At 36.8% G+C, this 19,461-nt stretch overlaps 6 protein-coding genes across 6 annotated transcripts; 4 read left to right on the forward strand and 2 right to left on the reverse strand.

Moving 5' to 3' along the window:
* The first annotated feature begins 77 nt into the window (after nt 1–77).
* ABAP1 (ARMADILLO BTB protein 1) lies at nt 78–4,308 on the forward strand. The gene is made up of 18 exons (NM_121309.6): nt 78–459; nt 700–857; nt 1,026–1,198; nt 1,279–1,399; nt 1,475–1,549; nt 1,629–1,723; nt 1,825–1,900; nt 2,042–2,149; nt 2,273–2,401; nt 2,496–2,564; nt 2,644–2,703; nt 2,788–2,911; nt 3,001–3,140; nt 3,228–3,291; nt 3,376–3,455; nt 3,532–3,714; nt 3,807–3,931; nt 4,021–4,308. The coding sequence occupies exons 1-18, from the start codon at nt 126–128 to the stop codon at nt 4,118–4,120; spliced, it is 2,214 nt and encodes a 737-aa protein (NP_196810.5). The 5' UTR covers nt 78–125; the 3' UTR covers nt 4,121–4,308.
* A 455-nt stretch (nt 4,309–4,763) lies between these two features.
* AT5G13070 (MSF1-like family protein) lies at nt 4,764–6,559 on the forward strand. Its single transcript, NM_121310.4, has 3 exons — nt 4,764–4,932; nt 5,377–5,671; nt 5,967–6,559. The coding sequence occupies exons 2-3, from the start codon at nt 5,384–5,386 to the stop codon at nt 6,228–6,230; spliced, it is 552 nt and encodes a 183-aa protein (NP_196811.1). The 5' UTR covers nt 4,764–4,932; nt 5,377–5,383; the 3' UTR covers nt 6,231–6,559.
* A 346-nt stretch (nt 6,560–6,905) lies between these two features.
* Nucleotides 6,906–8,369, reverse strand: WRKY75 (WRKY DNA-binding protein 75). Its single transcript, NM_121311.5, has 2 exons — nt 7,928–8,369; nt 6,906–7,273 (listed from the first exon to the last, which is right to left on the reverse strand). The coding sequence occupies exons 1-2, from the start codon at nt 8,185–8,187 to the stop codon at nt 7,096–7,098; spliced, it is 438 nt and encodes a 145-aa protein (NP_196812.1). The 5' UTR covers nt 8,188–8,369; the 3' UTR covers nt 6,906–7,095.
* A 2,167-nt stretch (nt 8,370–10,536) lies between these two features.
* On the reverse strand, nt 10,537–11,898 carry AT5G13090 (uncharacterized protein). Its single transcript, NM_121312.3, has one exon. It carries the CDS (start codon nt 11,733–11,735, stop codon nt 10,926–10,928), a length of 810 nt encoding a protein of 269 aa, NP_568285.1. The 5' UTR covers nt 11,736–11,898; the 3' UTR covers nt 10,537–10,925.
* Nucleotides 11,899–13,668: 1,770 nt separating this feature from the next.
* Nucleotides 13,669–15,722, forward strand: AT5G13100 (Gap junction beta-4 protein). The gene is made up of 4 exons (NM_121313.5): nt 13,669–14,570; nt 14,766–15,006; nt 15,103–15,220; nt 15,312–15,722. The coding sequence occupies exons 1-4, from the start codon at nt 13,957–13,959 to the stop codon at nt 15,401–15,403; spliced, it is 1,065 nt and encodes a 354-aa protein (NP_196814.1). The 5' UTR covers nt 13,669–13,956; the 3' UTR covers nt 15,404–15,722.
* An 84-nt stretch (nt 15,723–15,806) lies between these two features.
* G6PD2 (glucose-6-phosphate dehydrogenase 2) lies at nt 15,807–19,013 on the forward strand. Its single transcript, NM_121314.4, has 9 exons — nt 15,807–16,312; nt 16,497–16,726; nt 16,839–16,933; nt 17,070–17,184; nt 17,277–17,482; nt 17,621–17,770; nt 17,862–17,982; nt 18,060–18,289; nt 18,358–19,013. The coding sequence occupies exons 1-9, from the start codon at nt 16,120–16,122 to the stop codon at nt 18,806–18,808; spliced, it is 1,791 nt and encodes a 596-aa protein (NP_196815.2). The 5' UTR covers nt 15,807–16,119; the 3' UTR covers nt 18,809–19,013.
* Nucleotides 19,014–19,461: the final 448 nt, after the last annotated feature.

Genomic DNA, 19,461 nt, shown 5'->3' on the forward strand with positions numbered 1-19,461 from the left:
GGAAGAAAATAATAAATTCCCTCTGAGTGGAAGGAGGGAAATTTGGCTCCCAAATGAAAAACTAAATTTCAAAACCCCGCCAAATAGGCTTTGGTATTATAAAGAAAACGCTCTCTCCACTCCTGATGATAATCTCAAAATCGTTCAAAGCACCGCTCAAATTCTCCGTCAAATCTTCTACTGCGCCGGTGATATCAAACCATCCGCCAATGGAGAACCATCCCAAGCGCCAGCGAACAACACGCCTCGCCGCCAGAAACTTGAAGCGAAAACTCAGTCACAACACAGATGGAGCGCCAATCGTCACACAACTTATTGATATTGACGACGAACCCATAGATCTCGTCGTCGCGATTCGCCGTCACGTCGAGGTTCTTAACTCCAGCTTCTCAGATCCTGATTTTGATCACGAAGCTGTCAAAGAAGCTGCTGCTGATATCGCCGATTTGGCTAAAATCGGTACCGTACTTCTTCATTTTACCTCTAATCGGCGGCTAAAACTGAAAACGTGTTACTCTCTTTGCTTGTTCGTCCTTGAGTTGCTCAATTTTGAGTCAATTCTCGACAACGGATTCACTCTAATTTTGGATTCTACATAGAAATTGTTTTGTTCTTGCCCATAGTACTTTGATTTTCAGTAAGGCGAGACCTAGAAGTGTTTTTTTTTGGCTTAATTGATTTTCTCATCTGTTTATATAGATGAAAATGTTGAAATCATCGTGGAAAATGGAGCGATCCCTGCTTTGGTGAGATATCTGGAATCCCCTTTGGTAGTTTGTGGCAATGTTCCCAAATCTTGCGAGCACAAGCTAGAGAAAGATTGTGCTCTTGCTCTTGGACTTATTGCTGCGATTCAGGTAACCCTTCTTTCGCTGTTTTTGATGAAATTGTGGATGAGATGTTGTGTAATTTCAATCTCTGTTGGAAGTTAACATTAGAATTTTTGAAATGGGCGATTTGCAACTATCTTAGATGTACTTAGCTTGGATTGATGTATATTGATATTAGCTTTCTCTGTTAAATAGCCTGGTTACCAGCAGCTTATTGTGGATGCTGGAGCCATAGTTCCCACCGTGAAGTTGTTGAAGAGACGTGGGGAATGTGGTGAATGCATGTTTGCTAATGCTGTTATTAGGAGAGCCGCTGATATAATTACTAACATTGCTCATGACAATCCAAGGATTAAAACAAATATAAGGTACTAATATCTCATGATCCTTACTGGTTATGGTGATGACTAGCTGTTTTCACTTGACACCTTTTAAAAATGCTTTACAGGGTTGAAGGTGGCATTGCACCACTTGTTGAGCTTCTCAATTTTCCGGATGTTAAAGTACAGAGGGCTGCGGCAGGGGCCTTGCGAACAGTTTCATTTAGAAACGACGAGAACAAGAGTCAAGTATGTTTTTACTATGATTATGTTTTGTTTAGGCTTATGAAAGGCATGATTCTCACATAATGCGCAACTATGTAGATTGTGGAGTTGAATGCTTTACCCACACTTGTATTGATGCTTCAATCACAAGATTCTACCGTTCACGGGGAAGCGGTTAGTTCTTCATCTTGCTTTAGATCGTTGCAATTGGTTTGATTTGTTCAGTTCTTTCTAATGTACTATGGACTTTCAGATTGGGGCAATTGGAAATCTTGTCCACTCATCTCCTGACATCAAGAAAGAGGTTATCCGTGCTGGTGCCTTACAACCAGTAATTGGTCTACTTAGGTATGCTTATTTTACTTTCTTTCTACTTCTGCTGGAACAGATGCTAGCTCTTGAAATTTTGAATTATGTTTTGTAACTGTTTTTCATGATATCTGCTACAGCTCCACTTGTTTGGAAACACAGAGAGAAGCAGCATTATTAATAGGTCAATTTGCTGCGCCTGATTCAGATTGCAAGGTATGGGATTGTCTCTTTCTTGTTGTACTATAATATTAGCACATGTTATGTTCACTCAAACTCGTTTTTTTCTACGATATAACTGAATGGATTCTAACTAGAGAGAACATATTTAACATAACTGGCAACATGATCATGCAGGTGCACATTGCCCAGAGAGGTGCCATTACACCACTGATTAAGATGCTTGAATCATCAGATGAGCAGGTCGTGGAAATGTCAGCTTTTGCTCTTGGTCGTTTGGCTCAGGTATATATGTTTTTGAATTAGCATGTGAATGTTTTGTTGCTTTTAATATCTGACTCTTTGTAGATGATTGTTAAATCAGACCTTTTGTGATAAAACAAAAATTGTATGTTTTGAATGTTGCAGGACGCACACAATCAAGCTGGCATTGCACATAGAGGAGGCATCATCTCACTACTAAATCTTCTTGATGTGAAAACGGGGTCTGTGCAACACAATGCTGCCTTTGCTTTGTATGGCCTTGCAGATAACGAGGTAAACTCGACTCGCAATGAATAGTATTATATGTAGCTATACTCTTTGCTTACTTGACATACCGTGAGTACTTAATTAATTTTCCCGTCAATAGGAAAACGTAGCAGATTTCATAAAGGCTGGAGGTATTCAAAAGCTTCAAGATGACAACTTTACTGTCCAAGTATGCATTTGACTGCTTATATTTGCAAAACCAATCTAATAAGAATTTCAAACTTTAATTGTAAGTAATCTATTTGCAGCCGACTAGAGATTGTGTGGTTCGGACATTGAAGAGGCTGCAGAACAAGATTCACGGACCTGTGAGTACCTACTTCTGTTAGAACTTCTGGGTCTCAATTATGTTTTGCGATGTTTCTAATCCCCTGATGTCTCAACCTTCTTAGGTACTAAACCAATTATTGTACCTAATGAGAACCGCTGAGAAGACAGTACAAATACGAATTGCTCTGGCTCTTGCACATCTTTGTGACCCTAAAGATGGAAAATTAATCTTTATTGATAACAATGGTAAGCATCTCATATATTCAGAATTTCATTTTCTAATAAAATTTTCTGTGGTTTTTTGTTTCTGATCTATTGAAGTATTACTTATGCAGGAGTAGAGTTTTTGTTGGAACTTCTCTATTTCTCAAGCAATAAGCAGCAGAGATATAGTTCAAGTGCTTTATACGAGTTAGCTAAAAAAGCTACATCCTTTGCACCAGAGGATTCAGCTCCTTGTTCACCCACACAACAGGTAAAAAAATCTCCATTTCTTCTTTCAAGCATCAAATAATTTGTGATTTGAGGTCTTGACTTGTTGTTATTGATTATTATACTGAAGGTGTTTCTGGGTGAAAAATTCGTGAACAACCCCACTATGTCCGATGTCACATTCCTAATTGATGGTATAACATTTAACCCCATTTATGATTCTATAGAATCCACCGGTGAGAACATTCTTTAATGAGTATATCCATGTCCTATGTTAGGTAAACAATTCTATGCACACAAGATTGGCTTGGTAGCTTCCTCTGATATATTTCGTGCAATGTTTGATGGTCTTTACAAGGTAAGCTACTGAATCACGATTGTGGTAACTTATCTCATCAGAATATCATCTAACTAACTTTGAGAACTGGATATAGGAACGCAATGCTCAAAATGTGGAGATACCAAATATAAGATGGGAAGTGTTTGAGCTTATGATGAAGTTCATTTACTCAGGAAGAATTAACATCGCCAAACATTTGGCAAAAGATCTGCTTGTAGCAGCTGATCAATATCTTCTCGAAGGTCTCAAACGTCAATGTGAATACACCATTGCACAGGTAACAAACGTAAAACCAAGGTCTTAATTTTTCTGCACAGAAGGACTAATCTCTCTTGTGTGTTTTTAATAAGATGGACTTTACTTGTGCAGGAAATCTGTCTGGATAACATACCAGAGATGTATGAGTTAGCAGATACATTCAATGCTTCAGCCTTAAGAAGAGCTTGCACGCTCTTTGTTCTTGAGCATTTCACTAAGCTCAGCTCTCAATTATGGTATGCAAAATCATTACATCGTTATAATTTTTTTGGGAAATTTAACTTCTATTTCACTCATCAAGTTTCGATTGATTTACCTAATGCAGGTTTGCAAAGTTTGTCAAGCAAATTATACCTGAAATTCGGAGTTACATGACTGATATTCTCACACGGCCGGTCGAAGCTAGTCCCCCAACCGTCGTATAAAACATATAGGATTCCGGTTTGAAGTAGTTGATTTACTTTACTTAGGTAAAATTGTTTTTCTTTTGATAACCGGTCTGTATTTTGTTACTGCTATATCTCTAATATAAACTGCTTAACTCAATAATACCAAAGAGGCTCTCAAACATAGCTTATAAAATGACTTTTTTTACAAATGGCTGAGAACATCAGACTACAAAATACAAATGGTCGAGAAAACATGGCTCTAAAGCGGCATAGAAAGTTGCTTAGGAAAAATCAAACTCAAAATGTGTAACATTAACTGCAACATGAATACTTCTTGTTACCTTCAGATCTTGAATGCCTTGAAACAGTAACACAAATGTCTGGTTTTTGTCCCTTGTGTTGAAAATGTTTGAACCAAACTTAACAAAAACCACATTGGACATCCATGCTTTTGCCTAATCCTTTTTTTGCTGCATGCATTTGCATAATTTGCATAATCTAAGAAAATTAGTATAATTACTATGTATATAAGAAAATGAGAAAAACATTTAAGGAAAAAAAGTCACAGAGTATGACAATAAATTATGAGTTTTTCAACACAATTAAAGCCCAATAATGAATGAGGTCTCTGAATAGGGCTTAATAAAGGCCCAAAAACTAGTGCCGTCTACGAGAGAGACTGAGAGAGAGAAACATCGTGGTTCGTAAACATAAGCCGCAAGTCTCTCTCTATAAACACCGCCATTGATTAGCTTCCTCTCTATTTTTACTCTCGTCACGTCCTCCACTTTTGGGTCATTATTACTTCTCGAAGCTCACCAAGATCTTGAATTTGCCGACCTCTCAAGGTACTTCTCTCCTCCCAATTTCCACAATCTCCTTTAAATCTCGATTAGCAATCGAGTCAACTGTTAAATTACGTTTCTTTGTTCTTCTGTTTCCTTCAATTTTGTTAGCACAGTACCAAAAACTGCCATTCTTCTTTCGTGTTTCTTAAGTGCGTTTTGATTCACGCCGATGTCGGAATCGTTGAAGAATATTCCCGAATTTGAAATTAGAATTTCCGTAATTAGATCAATTTTATTTACGAAATCAATGTTTAAATTCTCCAAATTGTTAGTGTTCTTCGTCTTTGTTTGTTGAAATTTATCAATCCTCATAGCTAAAAACAATGTTTTGCAGACCAAATCATGTGGTTAGATCCTTATCTGAGAAATCTTTTATTTGTTGTAGTAAAATATCTCGTTTACACTTTCACCTATTCACACAAAACATTCATGATTTGGGTTTAGATTCTTGATGGTAAAAGCATACAGACAAGAGCATGTTTACAAGCATCCGTGGGAGCGGGTGAGTGCTGCTTCATGGAGGAAGTTTGCAGACCCTGAAAACAAACGCATCCTTTCTCACATCCTTGAAGTCGATACCTTGAACAGGAAACTCGACACTGAGACCGGGAAACTCCACACCACGCGTGCTCTCACCATCCATGCTCCTGGTCCATGGTTTCTCCATAGGATCATTGGTCAGGACATCTGTCACTGTGTTGAATCAACAGTTGTAGATGGCAAATCACGTTCTATGCAGGTATCATCGGCTTTTCTCTATGCTCTGATTGGGATAGAGTATTTATTAGTAGATACAAGGCGTAAACAACCGTTGATGAGTGATTAGATTAGCTTATATAGCAACCAAGGATTTGTTCTAGTAAGAAGTTGCCTAATTTGTAAGATAAGGAACTTGTTTTAGTTTGCTGTGATCTGTTTCATTGGAACTTGATTAGCATGCCATGAAGTATCTCTTAGTAGTTGGAAGTCATAAACAACAATCCATAGATGAGTGTTTGGATTAGCTAAGATGTCTCAACTATTTCGTTTTCCAGCTAACAACAAAGAACATTAGTCTCAAAAAGTTCATTGAAGTGGAGGAGAGGATAAGATATGATCCGCATCCAGATAATCCATCAGCCTGGACTGTTTGTAGCCAGGAGACAAGCATTCGGATCAAACCCTTGTCGGCTCTGGCCTCAATGGCTGAGAAGGTTGAACAGAAGTGCGCAGAGAAATTCATGCAGAATAGCGCTAAAGGAAGAGAGGTTATGGAGAGGATTTGTAAGTATATGGAAGCAGAATCCGCTCGGATCTAAAGATCAAAACTTCTTAGATTCCAGTATCTTCTTGGTTTGTGATTCTTGAATGTTTTGTAAGTCAAGAGAGCTACGTTTTTGGAGCATGGTTATAATAAGTTTATGAAACAGTTTAGATCAAATTGGTGTTTGTTTCAGTAACTCCTGTTTTGTGTTAGCAACTGAAAGTTGAATTGTGAAGCTTTTATCCAAATTTTTGAATCCAAATCCAAACGGTTTGCATCTTGATATTGATAATAAAGATTTCAGGCTCAATTACATACATTTACACGAAGATGGTTGGTTACATGCAAAAAAGACACTGGATTACTCAAGAACTGATGCGACGGTGCTGAAGAACAATGACTCTCTTGTCACTGTTTCAAGAGCATCATTGCTGATAGCAGAATTAACTAGCAAAATGGGTTTATTTTGTTACTGATTTAATTTTAAGAATTGTAAAGTCATTTTCTCCGTTGATATTTTTTACTTTCTTGTCACTTACCTAGCTAACTTTCAGATTCCCATACCTCATGTAGTTTTCTTACAACTTTCGGTGGGTAGTTAGAGACTATGACATATCTTATTAACGCCTAACCATTAGTATTACTATTTATCAGATAACCGTAATAATATGTTTAGCAACAGTTGTTTGAAATTTAATATGTGCATTATATGCTGCTATCAGTAATAGACTACACTCAATTTTTGAAATTTTTATTAAAAATTATTAGGATACAAACTTCAGCTGATCATCAGATCATGCATGGTTTTTCTTTTCAACACACGTAAAATGTAACATTCTAATTTTTGTAAATAATTTACAACATGAGCTCTAAGAATTATAGGCTCTAAAATAAGGTATAAAAGATTTTGAGAGAATTAACTAGAAAGAAGAGTAGATTTGCATTTGAGTGAGAATATGCTCGAAGTTTTCGGTGGATTTCTCGATGGGATGCGAATGCACTCCTTCGTAGGTTGTCACGACCACTTCTTGGTCCACTGTTAATCTTTGCACTTGCTTCTTCACATTGCATCCTCCATATGTACACCTATAGTAACTCCTGCACATTTATATATATAAACCATTAGTTATATTTCAAAACACTTCACTTCTCTATATGCAAATAACTGTTTTTGAATCTCTTAGAAGAGTAATTAACTGTCACATATATGTTCCCGAATCCAAATTATAAGAAGAAAAATGTCTACCAAAAGACTTTCATTTTTAATCGCTGATTGTTAGCTACATAGACTAGAAAAAAAAAAAATCAATATCCATATCCATATCCCAATCAATTAGTAAAGATCAATCTAGAATAAAATGTGAATAGGATATACATATATTCATCGAGTCTTTTAGAAGAGTAATTAATCATCAAATTTCTTCACAAAAGCACATTTCTATGATTTGTTGACCAAAAGTGTATTTATATTAAATATTGATTAATTATTAGATAGAGAAACAAATAGATCATGTATCTCGGCTAGCTATAGAAGATGAAAACGATAAATTAATCAAAACACATATTGCAGAATAGTTAAGATCAATCTAGGGCCGATGTGAATGATACATATACACATTAATTGGAGATTGATTCGAATTGGCTAAAGCATATATATGCATGTCTAACTCTTAACTCTTTCTTTATATGTTCGATAAAATATATAGCAATTGTAAGCAATGAATAAATAAGAAGGGAGAATTGAAGAAGAACCTAGGGAACTTGTTGTTCTTGACGGCCTTTTGGCCATATTTCCTCCATCGATAACCATCATCAAGAATATCCACTTGGCTCCTTGTTTGAAACGCATACCTTTGTTTCTTCCCCTTCTTTTTCGACGACTCCACGCTTTTCGAACAACCTTCTGATCTAACCTTTGAGCTCTCTTCTTCGCCTTGATGCAGCTCTGGTTTCGAATGAGATTTCAACGACAAAAAAGGAGCATACAACGACCCATTATCATATCCCTCCATATTCCTAATTATTTGTGGAATCTTGATTATAACAACGAGACAGACCGATCCACCTGAATTCCAAAAGAAGAAGAATTTTGTTCCTCTCTTTTTGTTTGATAATTGATTGGAGTTTGTTAAGATATCTTTGTGAAAACATAATAAAGTTTAGTCTAAAATATATAGACATATTTATGGTAGACTATGAAGTCAAAGACGAAGAGGCGGCCCTCTGCTAATCGTTAAAGAGGGGTAGTGTCGTAGACGACACGTAAGGATTAAACATTTTACATAATTACATTTGTAAGATAATGTTTTATGTACCCCTAATCTTATTTCTTAAAAGATATAGGCAATTTTCTCAAGATAGTTTACTGAGTTTTCACGAGTAATAATCAATTAAATGTATATATATATGGATAAGGATCAGATCTACACAAGAATGTATGCTATTGAGAGTGCTTTGAAACTGCGCATTAATAAAGATTTTGTAATAGATATTGCAAATTAGGAAGGAAAGACTTATTGGTGATCTGACGTAAGAATCAATTACTCACTCTGCTTTTCGCGATTCATTGAAGTAGAATAACCAAAAAAACGATGCATGCACCGACGTAGAACACAGAATTTTGGATTGTGGAAGATTATTACGAACGGACGAATGATCTCTCCAATGACGTCGTGTACGTGTTACGTTTTTCTTTTATCCGAACGTCATATGAGGTTTACGTTTTTTTTTTTGTCGAACGTCATCATTTTATCCGTGCATATAATAAATGCATACTTCTTTGAATTGATCAATCAAAGTCTTCAATGTTTGAATCCACACATATAAAATTGTTAGATTGGCTCTTAAACACACTACAAGTCGTTTTCGATATTTGTATATACAAATACGAGTTTATCCTTGGACCATCTAATTTATTGACTATTTACACACGTGGAAAAAAGAGAAGTAGTTTGAATCTGTTCTTCGTTCCATTGCTTTCTAAAACAAAGAATAAAGATGTTGATGTCGTTGTGGTGAGATACGGTTATAACTTAATATAATACCGATTCCATGATGAATAAATACAGTTTTTGATGGTTTTATTGAATAAATACCAAGATATAACTAATGACGTATATCGACACAATTGACAGAGAGATCATAAACATGATCACCACAGACGCAAACGATTCCGCAACTTTTTTGGCCAAAGATTCAAAACAATAGGCCCTTACTCAGTAAAGCTAAACTCTTTTAATTTTTATAATGATAACAACATTCATAGCAAAAAAAAAAAAGCTTAGGACGAGTATATTGCTACTTTTTTCTTCTTCATTGGCTTAATGAGAAGTAAAGTACTTTTCATGGTTTGTTTTCGGACGTCAGTGTATATTCATTCGTATGTAGTTGAGGAATTTTGGTCAAACTTTAAGTCCTTGTAGAAGGTAAACAAAGAGGCGCAAACGTGTTTGATGATTATTCTTCCGAGGTTTGAAGTTGAAACCATTTACCAATTATTAATCAATTTCAATTAGGAAAACAAAAGTAGCTCACCATTTACTGTTGTTAGTCCATGTTTGATTGACCATTCAAAAGCACAAAGTAAAAAGAAAAGGTTGGACAATTATCAAAGAGATCAAATGTTTGAATATTATATAACCCCTAAGAAAATTCTTGGAAGACGCACGTGTTCTTTTGCAATCTCACTTTTTTTCTTTCACATCTCGCAGCCTCTATATCTTTTTGGAAAAGAACATTAATGAAAAAAGTACTCAAGGGATGGGTGCTAAAAAAAAAGGGTTGGGTGCTTTGTAAGATTTGGGCCTGTTATGTGGGCCAATATTTGTTGTTAGGCTCAACAAGCCTTTGGCAGTTAAGTACAAGTTTATTTCTTGTTTTGGGTTGAGAATCAGAGTTTTTGGTGAGTGATTTAAGAACTAAGTCAAGGTTTGTGACAATTGACAAAGTAAGAACAGATTTGATTGGTAAAACAGGTAGCTTTGGGCCCAACAACAACAAGAAACTGATTAAAGTTTTGTTCAAGCCTTGGTTAAATTTGGCAATTTTGGTTTCCTATATAAACGTAACCAAATGTTTTGTTGCTTTACGTTGTAACACGGTAGTAGAAACAGAACTTTGATTTCATCTTCTTCATTTCTGGAGTCGTAAAAATAAATAAATGATAAAGCAGTTACAACGTAACTATTACTAATGAAACCACATAAACCAGTTAACAACACATCTATCTATAAATGGATAGATAAATAGAAGAATGAGACACACTCTCTCACTATGAGATGAGGATGGCTTAATCACAAGGCAAATATTTGTTGGCCCACTCTTCGAAACAGTCTACCTAATCCACAAACTTTGTTCCTAAGCTAAAAAAAACACTCAAATAAAAAAATCTCAAATTCGGTGTACAGCGCCTAGAAAGAGTAGAGTCTCACCACCAAACACAAAAATTGCAAGTCAAAAGAACTTGAAAATGCAAAACATCAACTACATTGCAAATCTTTCATGTATATCCGCAGAAATAGTTTTGGCCAACAGAACAATAATCACACATTGTTAGAGAATTTCATAAAGAGAAATGGTGGCTAAAAGAGCTGCATTTTTTCAACCAAGAATATTAAACATAACCCCAAAGTAGTCATGTATTTTTCGAGAATAGAAGAACAAAATGAAAGCAAAAGATGAGATTATTTTTCCTGAAAACAGCAACAACAAAAAAATTAAAAAAAGCATAACTTTTTTCCGGTCGATGCTTTTACGCGTTCGGATTCCAAAGCCTCCAAAAATTGGAATGGAACAAACCCAACACGTCCGGTAATACCTTCCTCGCCAACCCTTTGTGTCCCGTCACATTACTCGCCGCCGCCGGAAAAACCACCACCGTCGATTCTTCTTCTTGTCCATCTTCTTCAACAACAATCTCATCCTCCGGTTCTCCTTCTGCCACCTCAGCTTCACTCAATCTAACTGGTGACGACACGTGGCTACTCTCGGAAACAGTGGTCTCGTTCATTGGCTCCACGACGGGTTTAGAATCCTTATCACCATTATCCGTGACCCGAAGAGCCGGTTTACTATCCGAATCAGTGACCCGACGACCCGGTTTCTCTTTCTTCTTACCTCTCTTAGATTTGCTCCGAGAAGCAGAGTTTTCTTCACCGTGATGATTCTCGAAAGCTTCGATGATTTCATGGATAAGCTCACGATTCGGCGAAGAATCCCAACGAAACCAGTAGTTAGTGTAACAATCGAAACACTCACAATCGAAAACTGGTGGCTTGTGATTTTTGCTAGATTTGTTGCTCTTCTTCTTCGTCTTATTCTTTGAAGAAGAGTTTCCTCTATCGGAAATGGTGGTTCCTCTTGTGATTAAGTAAGCAAGAACCTCTCTTTCTTCAGAGGAGAGAACAGAAACAAGAACCAAAATCGTCGCTGGAAGAAGCTTCAACACAGAGAGAGAATCATCATCTTCTTCGTTGAGATGGTTCGAAGAAGAAGAAGATGATGAAGATTGAGGAGGAGGAGGAGGAGATGGATAAACTTTTCCTTTCTTCTTCATTTTCATGGTTTTTCTTGGGAGAGACGATGATGATGAAGAACAGTTTTTTTTTTCTTTTTTCTATGCCTTTACCAATGTCAGTGGAGAGAAGATTTATTTATTTTATTTTTTAGATAAGTGAAGACATAAAATAATTATTTAAGAAATTTGGACTCCAATTATACGGCCCACCTTTATTTTTTCTTTCTATAAACCAATTTATGTAAGTTCTTGCTTTTTTCTTTCCATACTTTTTTTTGTGTGTTTCGTCGTATTCTTTGGATACGACTGAAAAATAAAGATAAAACTTACCACATTTATGTGTTTTTTTCTTAATACAACTGTTTATTCGTTCATGTATATACAGAAATTTACTATTTTTATGTACACTTTATACACGAGTTGATTTGAAAATTTTAATTGTATATAAGAAAGGTTGGTAAAATAATTTATAAACTCAGCATTATTTGTTATTTTTTCATGAATTTAATGCAAACTAGTGTTTATGAATGTATACAAATGTGAACAAGTCAAGTTGCGGATACTCTGGCATAGTGAATTTGTCTTATCAATCTTTATCACTGTTTATAGAAAATGTCTTACAGAGGAATAAATGTTGTTACAGTAAATAATTTATTGAAGCTATTCATATGTTAAACGAAATAGAGGAGGTCGTTTCCAATTTTTTTTAATACATTTTGGGATCTTTATTATTTTCAAGAAGAATGTGTTAAATACTTAAACACGTACTATTGATTACACATATCTTCTGTTTTTGTTTGTTATCTCGGTCATCAATCATAGTGTCTGCATAAGTGCATATGATATGAGAGACCATTGAACATTTTTTGCTAATAGGTTCTTAATTTCTTAGCAGCAAATCTATTAAAAAATTTAAGCTTTACCTTACCAAGATTCCAAATCATTCATTCAGAGCTGCTCCTAATGATTAGCTTGTCTTCTCAAAGATGCTCTTTATCCTTTTTGAGATTCGGATGGATTTGAGTACAGTATTTAATATATGTACCTGGGCTATTGGGGCATAAAAATAGGCCCATGTATATATGGGCTTTCAATATTAAAACCCATCTTTACTCTGATCACATATCCAATAGAAATTTTGTAAAACTTAAATGTGACTGGGCATAAATTTGGCATTGGCCTTCAACTATAGGGAACCTAAGATCTTCACTGACGACATCCATCAACTCAGTCATATTTCTACAACATTATAAGTCCATTACAACATTCTCAACTCGGAAATAAATGCTCTTTTGGCTTTCATAATCGATCTTGCCATCTAAAACAATCGGATTCACTAAACTATTTTCGATTAAAAGAGCCACTTCAAAACTTGGATATGAAATACACATGAAAAATATTTAGTTGCTACTACTTCAATTCGATATTTTGTACAAGATTAAAAACAAAGACAAAAAAAACAGTTCTCATTTTATTTCATTTGATGTATACATTATTAGGAGTTTTATCCCTATATTATAACATTAACTCTGGATCTTTATTCTACAACTTCTTGTCCTTAAGGTTATTCAACCAATTTTTTTTTTTTCATCAGGTTATTCAACCAATTTTTAACACTCGAATAGGCTAAAAAGGGGAAGACCAAAAGATTTCCTTTTTACTAGCCGTTATAGGTAAAAAATACCGTTCCCGTACTTTAACGCGCGATTCACGACGTTATTCACGCCGTCCAAGACAAATCAGCACATGTGGCGCAGCTCGCCCCATCCCTGACACAACTCATACGTGTGAGCGAGCTCTCTCATTGGTCCAATCCGTTACTAAAAGCTGATGTGTCTCTCTATAATTGGCAATCTACCAAAAAGGAGTCACCATGTGCACGTTAGAGTATGATGCGCCAGCTAATAAAACGACAGGATTTAGTTTTAAAAAATTAAGAATTAGGGTTAATGTTTTTGAGTGGCGTGGTCCACCGGAACACGGTCAAGCCTCAGCCATTCGTTAGTCAGAGCGGGTTAAAAGAAGCCATTTAGGTAACGCCACGTGTTATTCTTTCCTCTCCCGCGTTTAGTCTCCTTAGATCTGACCGTTAACTTCAACAGTCGTGTTCTCTCACCTCCCATATCTAGCCGTTGAGCCCATAACTGTACATTTCTCTCTCTCTCCTCTTCTCTGTTTCTCTCTCTTCTTCTTGCAGTTTTGGTTTGGAAGAAAGAGAACGAAGAAGACGACATCTCCAGAGTTTTTGGCAATAATCTTTTAAGAAATGGGAAAGCTTTTGTGTGATTCAACGGCGACATTTCAATCTCCTTCACCAACGGTTCCTTGGAGAGAACCTTCTACAGTCGCCGTGTCTCTCGAAGATGTAGATCTTGTTGACCAATCCGCGGCTGCTGCGGCGGTGGACGCGGTTGAGAAGACAATGGCCGCCGCAACTACCACCGCTTGGGATGAGGTTTTTGGATTGGAGGAGGCGCAAAGACGGCATCTGAGCCGGCTACACGCGAGAGGTGTGTTGTGGAAACATCCTGGTAAAGATGAATCCTCTGCTTCCGTCGTTTTCCGTCTCTCTCACGGCGGAGAGGTTTCTTCCGACGGGAACTGTTTGTTCACCGCTTCTCAGAAGGCTATGGAGGCGCGTGGGATCGACGCGCGAGATTTACGGCGGCGGACGGTGAGGAGGTTTTTGGAGGATTTCAGATCTGCTAGCGAGGAAGAGAAGGAGGTTATTACGGATGCGATTAGGCATATGTATTCGCCGGATCTGAAGAGTGGTTGGGGGATTCATATTGTCCAGGAAGAGAAGTTGTTGGCGAAAAAAGATGAACGTGAGAGTCTTGATTCCGCCATTGAAGAGCTTTTACAGATTGGGATGCATAGGTACTTTTGCTAACTATGGACTCAGATCTGGTATCGACCTTGATGTTTTGTTTTTATGATTAGGGGAAATAGGAAGCAAAATGTAGCATTATTGTTCTTCTTGTTATGATTAAGAAAGATATAATCTTGAGGTGACATTGTGTTCTATAATTTCTAGGGTTTGTAATGTTTATTGATTACTTTTCTTCATTGCAGAGAAACTGCTGCAGAGTCAATCTATAGAGAGAGGTGTCTTCCGGTGAATGATGGACTTAGTTGGTCTAAGTACATGTCGATTTCAGGCTCAACAGAGGATGAGTATGATATCATTACCTTGCAGTATACGGAAGATGGGTTGTTATCTGTAGATGAGAACCGAGAAGGACGTGCAGCTGCGTTTGGGGATGACATAGCAATCGAGTGTCTAGCCACTGAGTTCAAACGAGAAATCTATGTGGTGAGTAGTTATCTGATGTAACAAGTTTGTTACTTTGGTTGTGTTTTTTTTTCCCAAATGACATCTAAGTAAAGTTGTGAAATGTTGGTGTTATAGGTGCAAGCGCATGGATCAGATGGGATGGTAGAGGAAGAGAACTGTGTGTTCTTTCTTCCTCACAAACCAAGAAGTGAAGTTCTTGAAGTCCCAGTCTTTCTATTCATGAAAGGCACTGGTAAATAACTAAACACCATTTGATAAAAAGTCTTCAAATCTATCTCATATTTTTGGACTTGGTAATTACTAAACTCATCTCACTGGTTCAGGTTGGTGTGGTGGTGGAGCAGACCATTACGAGCCCTTGATAGCGAATCCATCTCCTCTGATATCTCATGAGAAAGTCGCCCTCGTTCTCTGAATTTTGGAGCTTCTTCAAAATCACAGTTTTTGGTAGTTTTTTGTTATTGTATTGGTAGAGAGAATCAATCATGTTAGGGAGGAGAGAGAGATGAAATTCGCTCAGGTTATTATTAGCCTGCGAGTTTGAGCTGTTTTTTTTATCAATTGTTGTAGTTTGAGAAGAAGAGTATTTGATTTTTTGTTCGTTATTGGGGATGAAAACGGGAAATTCTCTTTGTCTGTTTCAGAGTTGTGGCTGTAATGTAAAAGAGTGTAAACTCATAAGTTTTGTTTGAAATGAAAAGTTCTCAGAACAGAGCAAAATCTTCAGCTTCCAACTAAATTTGCATCAACCATAATGATCATCTACGAAAGTAGCTAAATAGAGAAAGAAAGAAAGCATCTTTGAGAAAACGTATATTCGGAGATGTCTCTGTTATGAAAAAAAAAGAAAGAGAAAGAGAAAGCAAAAAGGTCCACTTGAGGTATTGGTTGAATTGAATATTATTTTTGTGTGCAGACGGGCTTCACGTAGCCATACCAGCACACCAGTGAGCATTTTAATTTAGACAACAAAAGACTTAACCTTTGGGAGATCTCAAAAGGTTCTCTTATTTGCAGTATCGCCCCTTAAATCCTTTTTCGATGTTTCTTATGTTCATCATTATTTTTTAACTAAAAATCTCATCTTTAGACAACAATTCAATTTGCCATCTCTCTGTTGTATCTTTGACGATGGCGGCTTTGTCTTCCTCCGTCACCACCCGATCATATCATTCCGGTTATTTGGCTTCTTTCTCACCGGTTAACGGTGACCGACATCGATCACTCTCGTTCCTGTCTGCTTCTCCTCAAGGATTGAATCCTCTTGACCTCTGTGTTAGATTCCAGAGGAAGTCTGGTCGTGCTTCTGTCTTTATGCAAGATGGTTAGTTTCATTCTATCTTTGTTTTCCGGATTAGAATTGACCAAATCTAAAACCAAGCTTATTTATTAACTGCACTTGAATCTCTGAATACAATTTCATTAGGCAATTAGGTGTCTATGTGAATTAAATGTGATATTGATATCAGTAGAAGAGGGGTTGTTCTGACATTTGGATTGGGTGTTAGGTGCAATAGTCACTAATTCAAATTCATCAGAGAGTAAAACTTCTCTTAAGGGATTGAAAGATGAGGTGCTATCAGCTTTATCTCAAGAAGCAGCCAAGGTTGGAGTAGAATCTGATGGTCAAAGCCAGTCAACAGTTAGTATTACGGTGGTTGGAGCCTCTGGTGATCTTGCTAAGAAGAAGATTTTCCCGGCTCTTTTCGCCCTTTACTATGAAGGTTGTCTCCCTGAGGTATTGCCAAGAAGATGGTTTTCTTCTCTATGATTTGCTATTTTGATCGCCTGTGTGTGTGTTTTGCACATTAAAGTCTAGTGATTGACAATTTGATTTTGTTGTGTGGCAGCATTTTACAATATTTGGATATTCTAGGAGTAAGATGACAGATGTTGAACTTAGAAACATGGTCAGCAAAACCCTCACTTGCAGAATTGATAAGAGGTTAGCAATTGTAGCTACTGAAAAGTTTCCGGTTTTTGTTTGTCAAGACAAGTCTTTATGCTTCAATTCAGTTGGATATGGGTTTTTGAAGATAATTAACTCTGAGTATTATGTCATTGTTCCATTTGGATTTCAGGGCAAACTGTGGTGAAAAGATGGAAGAATTTCTCAAGAGATGTTTTTACCATTCTGGTCAGTATGATTCTCAGGAACATTTTACTGAATTGGATAAGAAGCTCAAGGAACATGAGGTATTGAACATTTGTTCTCTTCAAATCAGTAAACTAGAAAATTGGAGTCTACTTCTTTTACATAGTGGTTCTTATCCTTTGTATTTCTGTAGGCTGGAAGAATCTCAAACCGCCTCTTTTATTTGTCTATCCCTCCAAATATATTTGTAGATGCTGTGAAATGTGCAAGCACTTCTGCTTCATCTGTCAATGGATGGACTAGGGTTATCGTCGAGAAACCTTTTGGTCGAGATTCTGAAACCTCGGCTGCTTTAACGAAATCCCTCAAGCAGTATTTGGAGGAAGATCAAATTTTTAGGTGAAAGATAAATGCACTTATAGCTTTGTTTTGTTGCAATGATAATACTATTGGATGCTTGGCTGATATGATATTTTGTTGCAATGATGATACTATTGGTTGCTTGGCTGATATGATAATGAAAATGTGTTCTTACAGGATAGACCATTACCTAGGAAAGGAGCTAGTCGAGAACTTATCTGTTCTTCGATTCTCAAACCTTATATTTGAGCCGCTATGGTCAAGGCAGTACATAAGGAACGTGCAATTTATATTTTCTGAGGATTTCGGCACTGAAGGACGTGGAGGGTAAAGTGCCTGTTTACCATTATCTAGCTATTCATGTCTCTTCTGTATTGAAAGCTTATGTTTCCTTCCTGTTCTCTTTTGCTTAATTCAGGTACTTTGACAATTACGGAATAATAAGAGATATAATGCAGAATCATCTGCTTCAAATCTTAGCCCTCTTTGCCATGGAAACGCCTGTTAGTTTGGATGCAGAGGATATCAGAAATGAAAAGGTATGATAATTTCTTTCACTTTGCAATTTGGGTTTGATTCAAGAAAACATATAATGAAAGTCTCATGCACAATTCAGGTTAAGGTGTTACGTTCAATGAGGCCAATTCGAGTTGAAGATGTGGTAATAGGACAATACAAGAGCCACACAAAGGGAGGAGTCACATATCCTGCCTACACCGATGATAAAACTGTACCAAAAGGTAGTCTGACTCCAACATTTGCAGCTGCTGCTCTTTTCATCGACAATGCAAGATGGGACGGTGTGCCCTTTTTAATGAAAGCGGGCAAAGCACTACACACCAGGAGGTAGGTACCTAGAACTTCGCACTTGTGGAATTTTGTATATTGACTCTTACTGATAAGTAAAATTACAGTGCAGAGATAAGGGTGCAGTTCAGGCATGTTCCGGGGAATTTGTATAACCGGAATACTGGTTCTGATCTTGATCAAGCTACAAATGAGCTTGTGATCCGTGTCCAACCAGATGAAGCAATCTATTTGAAAATCAACAACAAGGTCCCTGGTTTAGGAATGAGATTAGATCGCAGTAACTTGAATCTTCTATACTCAGCAAGGTATTCAAAGGAGATACCAGATGCATATGAGAGGCTTCTGTTAGATGCAATAGAAGGAGAAAGAAGATTGTTCATAAGAAGTGACGAGCTTGATGCAGCTTGGTCGCTATTCACTCCATTGCTTAAAGAGATTGAAGAGAAGAAGAGAATCCCTGAGTACTATCCTTATGGTAGCCGTGGTCCTGTTGGTGCTCATTATCTAGCTGCTAAACACAAGGTGCAATGGGGTGACGTCAGTATTGACCAGTAAAACATTTTCTTGTTTGTATTCTCTTTTTTTTACATTGATAATAGATTTATCTAGGATTCAAGCTTTTTCTACGCCTCTTTTTACAGCTTTAATTTGTGCAATTTGGTTATGTACCATTTAATAAATAAATAAACCAAAGGGGTTTCTCTTATTCTCTACAAGGAAAATGTCTTCTTTTTATGGTGTGCTCTTCTAGTATTCAGAGATATCTTGTATCTAGAAAAGGTTGACCAAAAAGAAAGAACACTAAAATACAAACATGTGATAGGTACAAGTAATTATATTGTTCATTAATCTGAAAGCAGACTTTATATACAAATTGATCGGATACATGTTCAACAAGTCCGCTGTAGCACACATGCCAATTTCACAACAGAATTTGAAATCCGGGCTCAAACCTCGGCAGCGTAATACTTTTTGGTTCAATTAGTTAGTTTTCAATAAGATATCAGACTTTAAATACAAATCACTCATATACAAAACCAAAAAGTCCGCTGTAGCACACAGGCCAATTTCACTACTCAATATGAAATCCGGGATCAAACCCCGGCAGCGGAATACTTATTATTTTAATTAGTATTGTTTTCAATAAGATATCAGACTTTAAAAACAAATCCCTCGTATATAAATCAAACAAGTCCGCTGTAGCACAC

The sequence above is a fragment of the Arabidopsis thaliana genome, chromosome 5 (assembly GCF_000001735.4).
Source record: "Arabidopsis thaliana chromosome 5, partial sequence".
In the NCBI taxonomy this organism is placed as follows: Eukaryota; Viridiplantae; Streptophyta; class Magnoliopsida; order Brassicales; family Brassicaceae; genus Arabidopsis; species Arabidopsis thaliana.

What these genes read in the sequence shown, in the direction of transcription:
- ABAP1 (NM_121309.6), top strand. Translation starts at nt 126, where the DNA reads ATGATAATCTCAAAATCGTTCAAAGCACCGCTCAAATTCTCCGTCAAA. An exon ending in ACGACGAGAACAAGAGTCAA is followed by an intron (nt 1,400 to 1,474) that starts GTATGTTTTTAC and finishes GCAACTATGTAG; the next exon opens with ATTGTGGAGTTGAATGCTTT. An exon ending in GTGAATACACCATTGCACAG is followed by an intron (nt 3,715 to 3,806) that starts GTAACAAACGTA and finishes TTACTTGTGCAG; the next exon opens with GAAATCTGTCTGGATAACAT.
- AT5G13070 (NM_121310.4), top strand. Translation starts at nt 5,384, where the DNA reads ATGGTAAAAGCATACAGACAAGAGCATGTTTACAAGCATCCGTGGGAG. An exon ending in GCAAATCACGTTCTATGCAG is followed by an intron (nt 5,672 to 5,966) that starts GTATCATCGGCT and finishes TTCGTTTTCCAG; the next exon opens with CTAACAACAAAGAACATTAG.
- WRKY75 (NM_121311.5), bottom strand. Translation starts at nt 8,187, where the DNA reads ATGGAGGGATATGATAATGGGTCGTTGTATGCTCCTTTTTTGTCGTTG. An exon ending in AAGAACAACAAGTTCCCTAG is followed by an intron (nt 7,274 to 7,927) that starts GTTCTTCTTCAA and finishes ATAAATGTGCAG; the next exon opens with GAGTTACTATAGGTGTACAT.
- AT5G13090 (NM_121312.3), bottom strand. Translation starts at nt 11,735, where the DNA reads ATGAAAATGAAGAAGAAAGGAAAAGTTTATCCATCTCCTCCTCCTCCT.
- AT5G13100 (NM_121313.5), top strand. Translation starts at nt 13,957, where the DNA reads ATGGGAAAGCTTTTGTGTGATTCAACGGCGACATTTCAATCTCCTTCA. An exon ending in TCAAACGAGAAATCTATGTG is followed by an intron (nt 15,007 to 15,102) that starts GTGAGTAGTTAT and finishes TTGGTGTTATAG; the next exon opens with GTGCAAGCGCATGGATCAGA. An exon ending in TCTATTCATGAAAGGCACTG is followed by an intron (nt 15,221 to 15,311) that starts GTAAATAACTAA and finishes TCACTGGTTCAG; the next exon opens with GTTGGTGTGGTGGTGGAGCA.
- G6PD2 (NM_121314.4), top strand. Translation starts at nt 16,120, where the DNA reads ATGGCGGCTTTGTCTTCCTCCGTCACCACCCGATCATATCATTCCGGT. An exon ending in GGCACTGAAGGACGTGGAGG is followed by an intron (nt 17,771 to 17,861) that starts GTAAAGTGCCTG and finishes TGCTTAATTCAG; the next exon opens with GTACTTTGACAATTACGGAA. An exon ending in AAAGCACTACACACCAGGAG is followed by an intron (nt 18,290 to 18,357) that starts GTAGGTACCTAG and finishes GTAAAATTACAG; the next exon opens with TGCAGAGATAAGGGTGCAGT.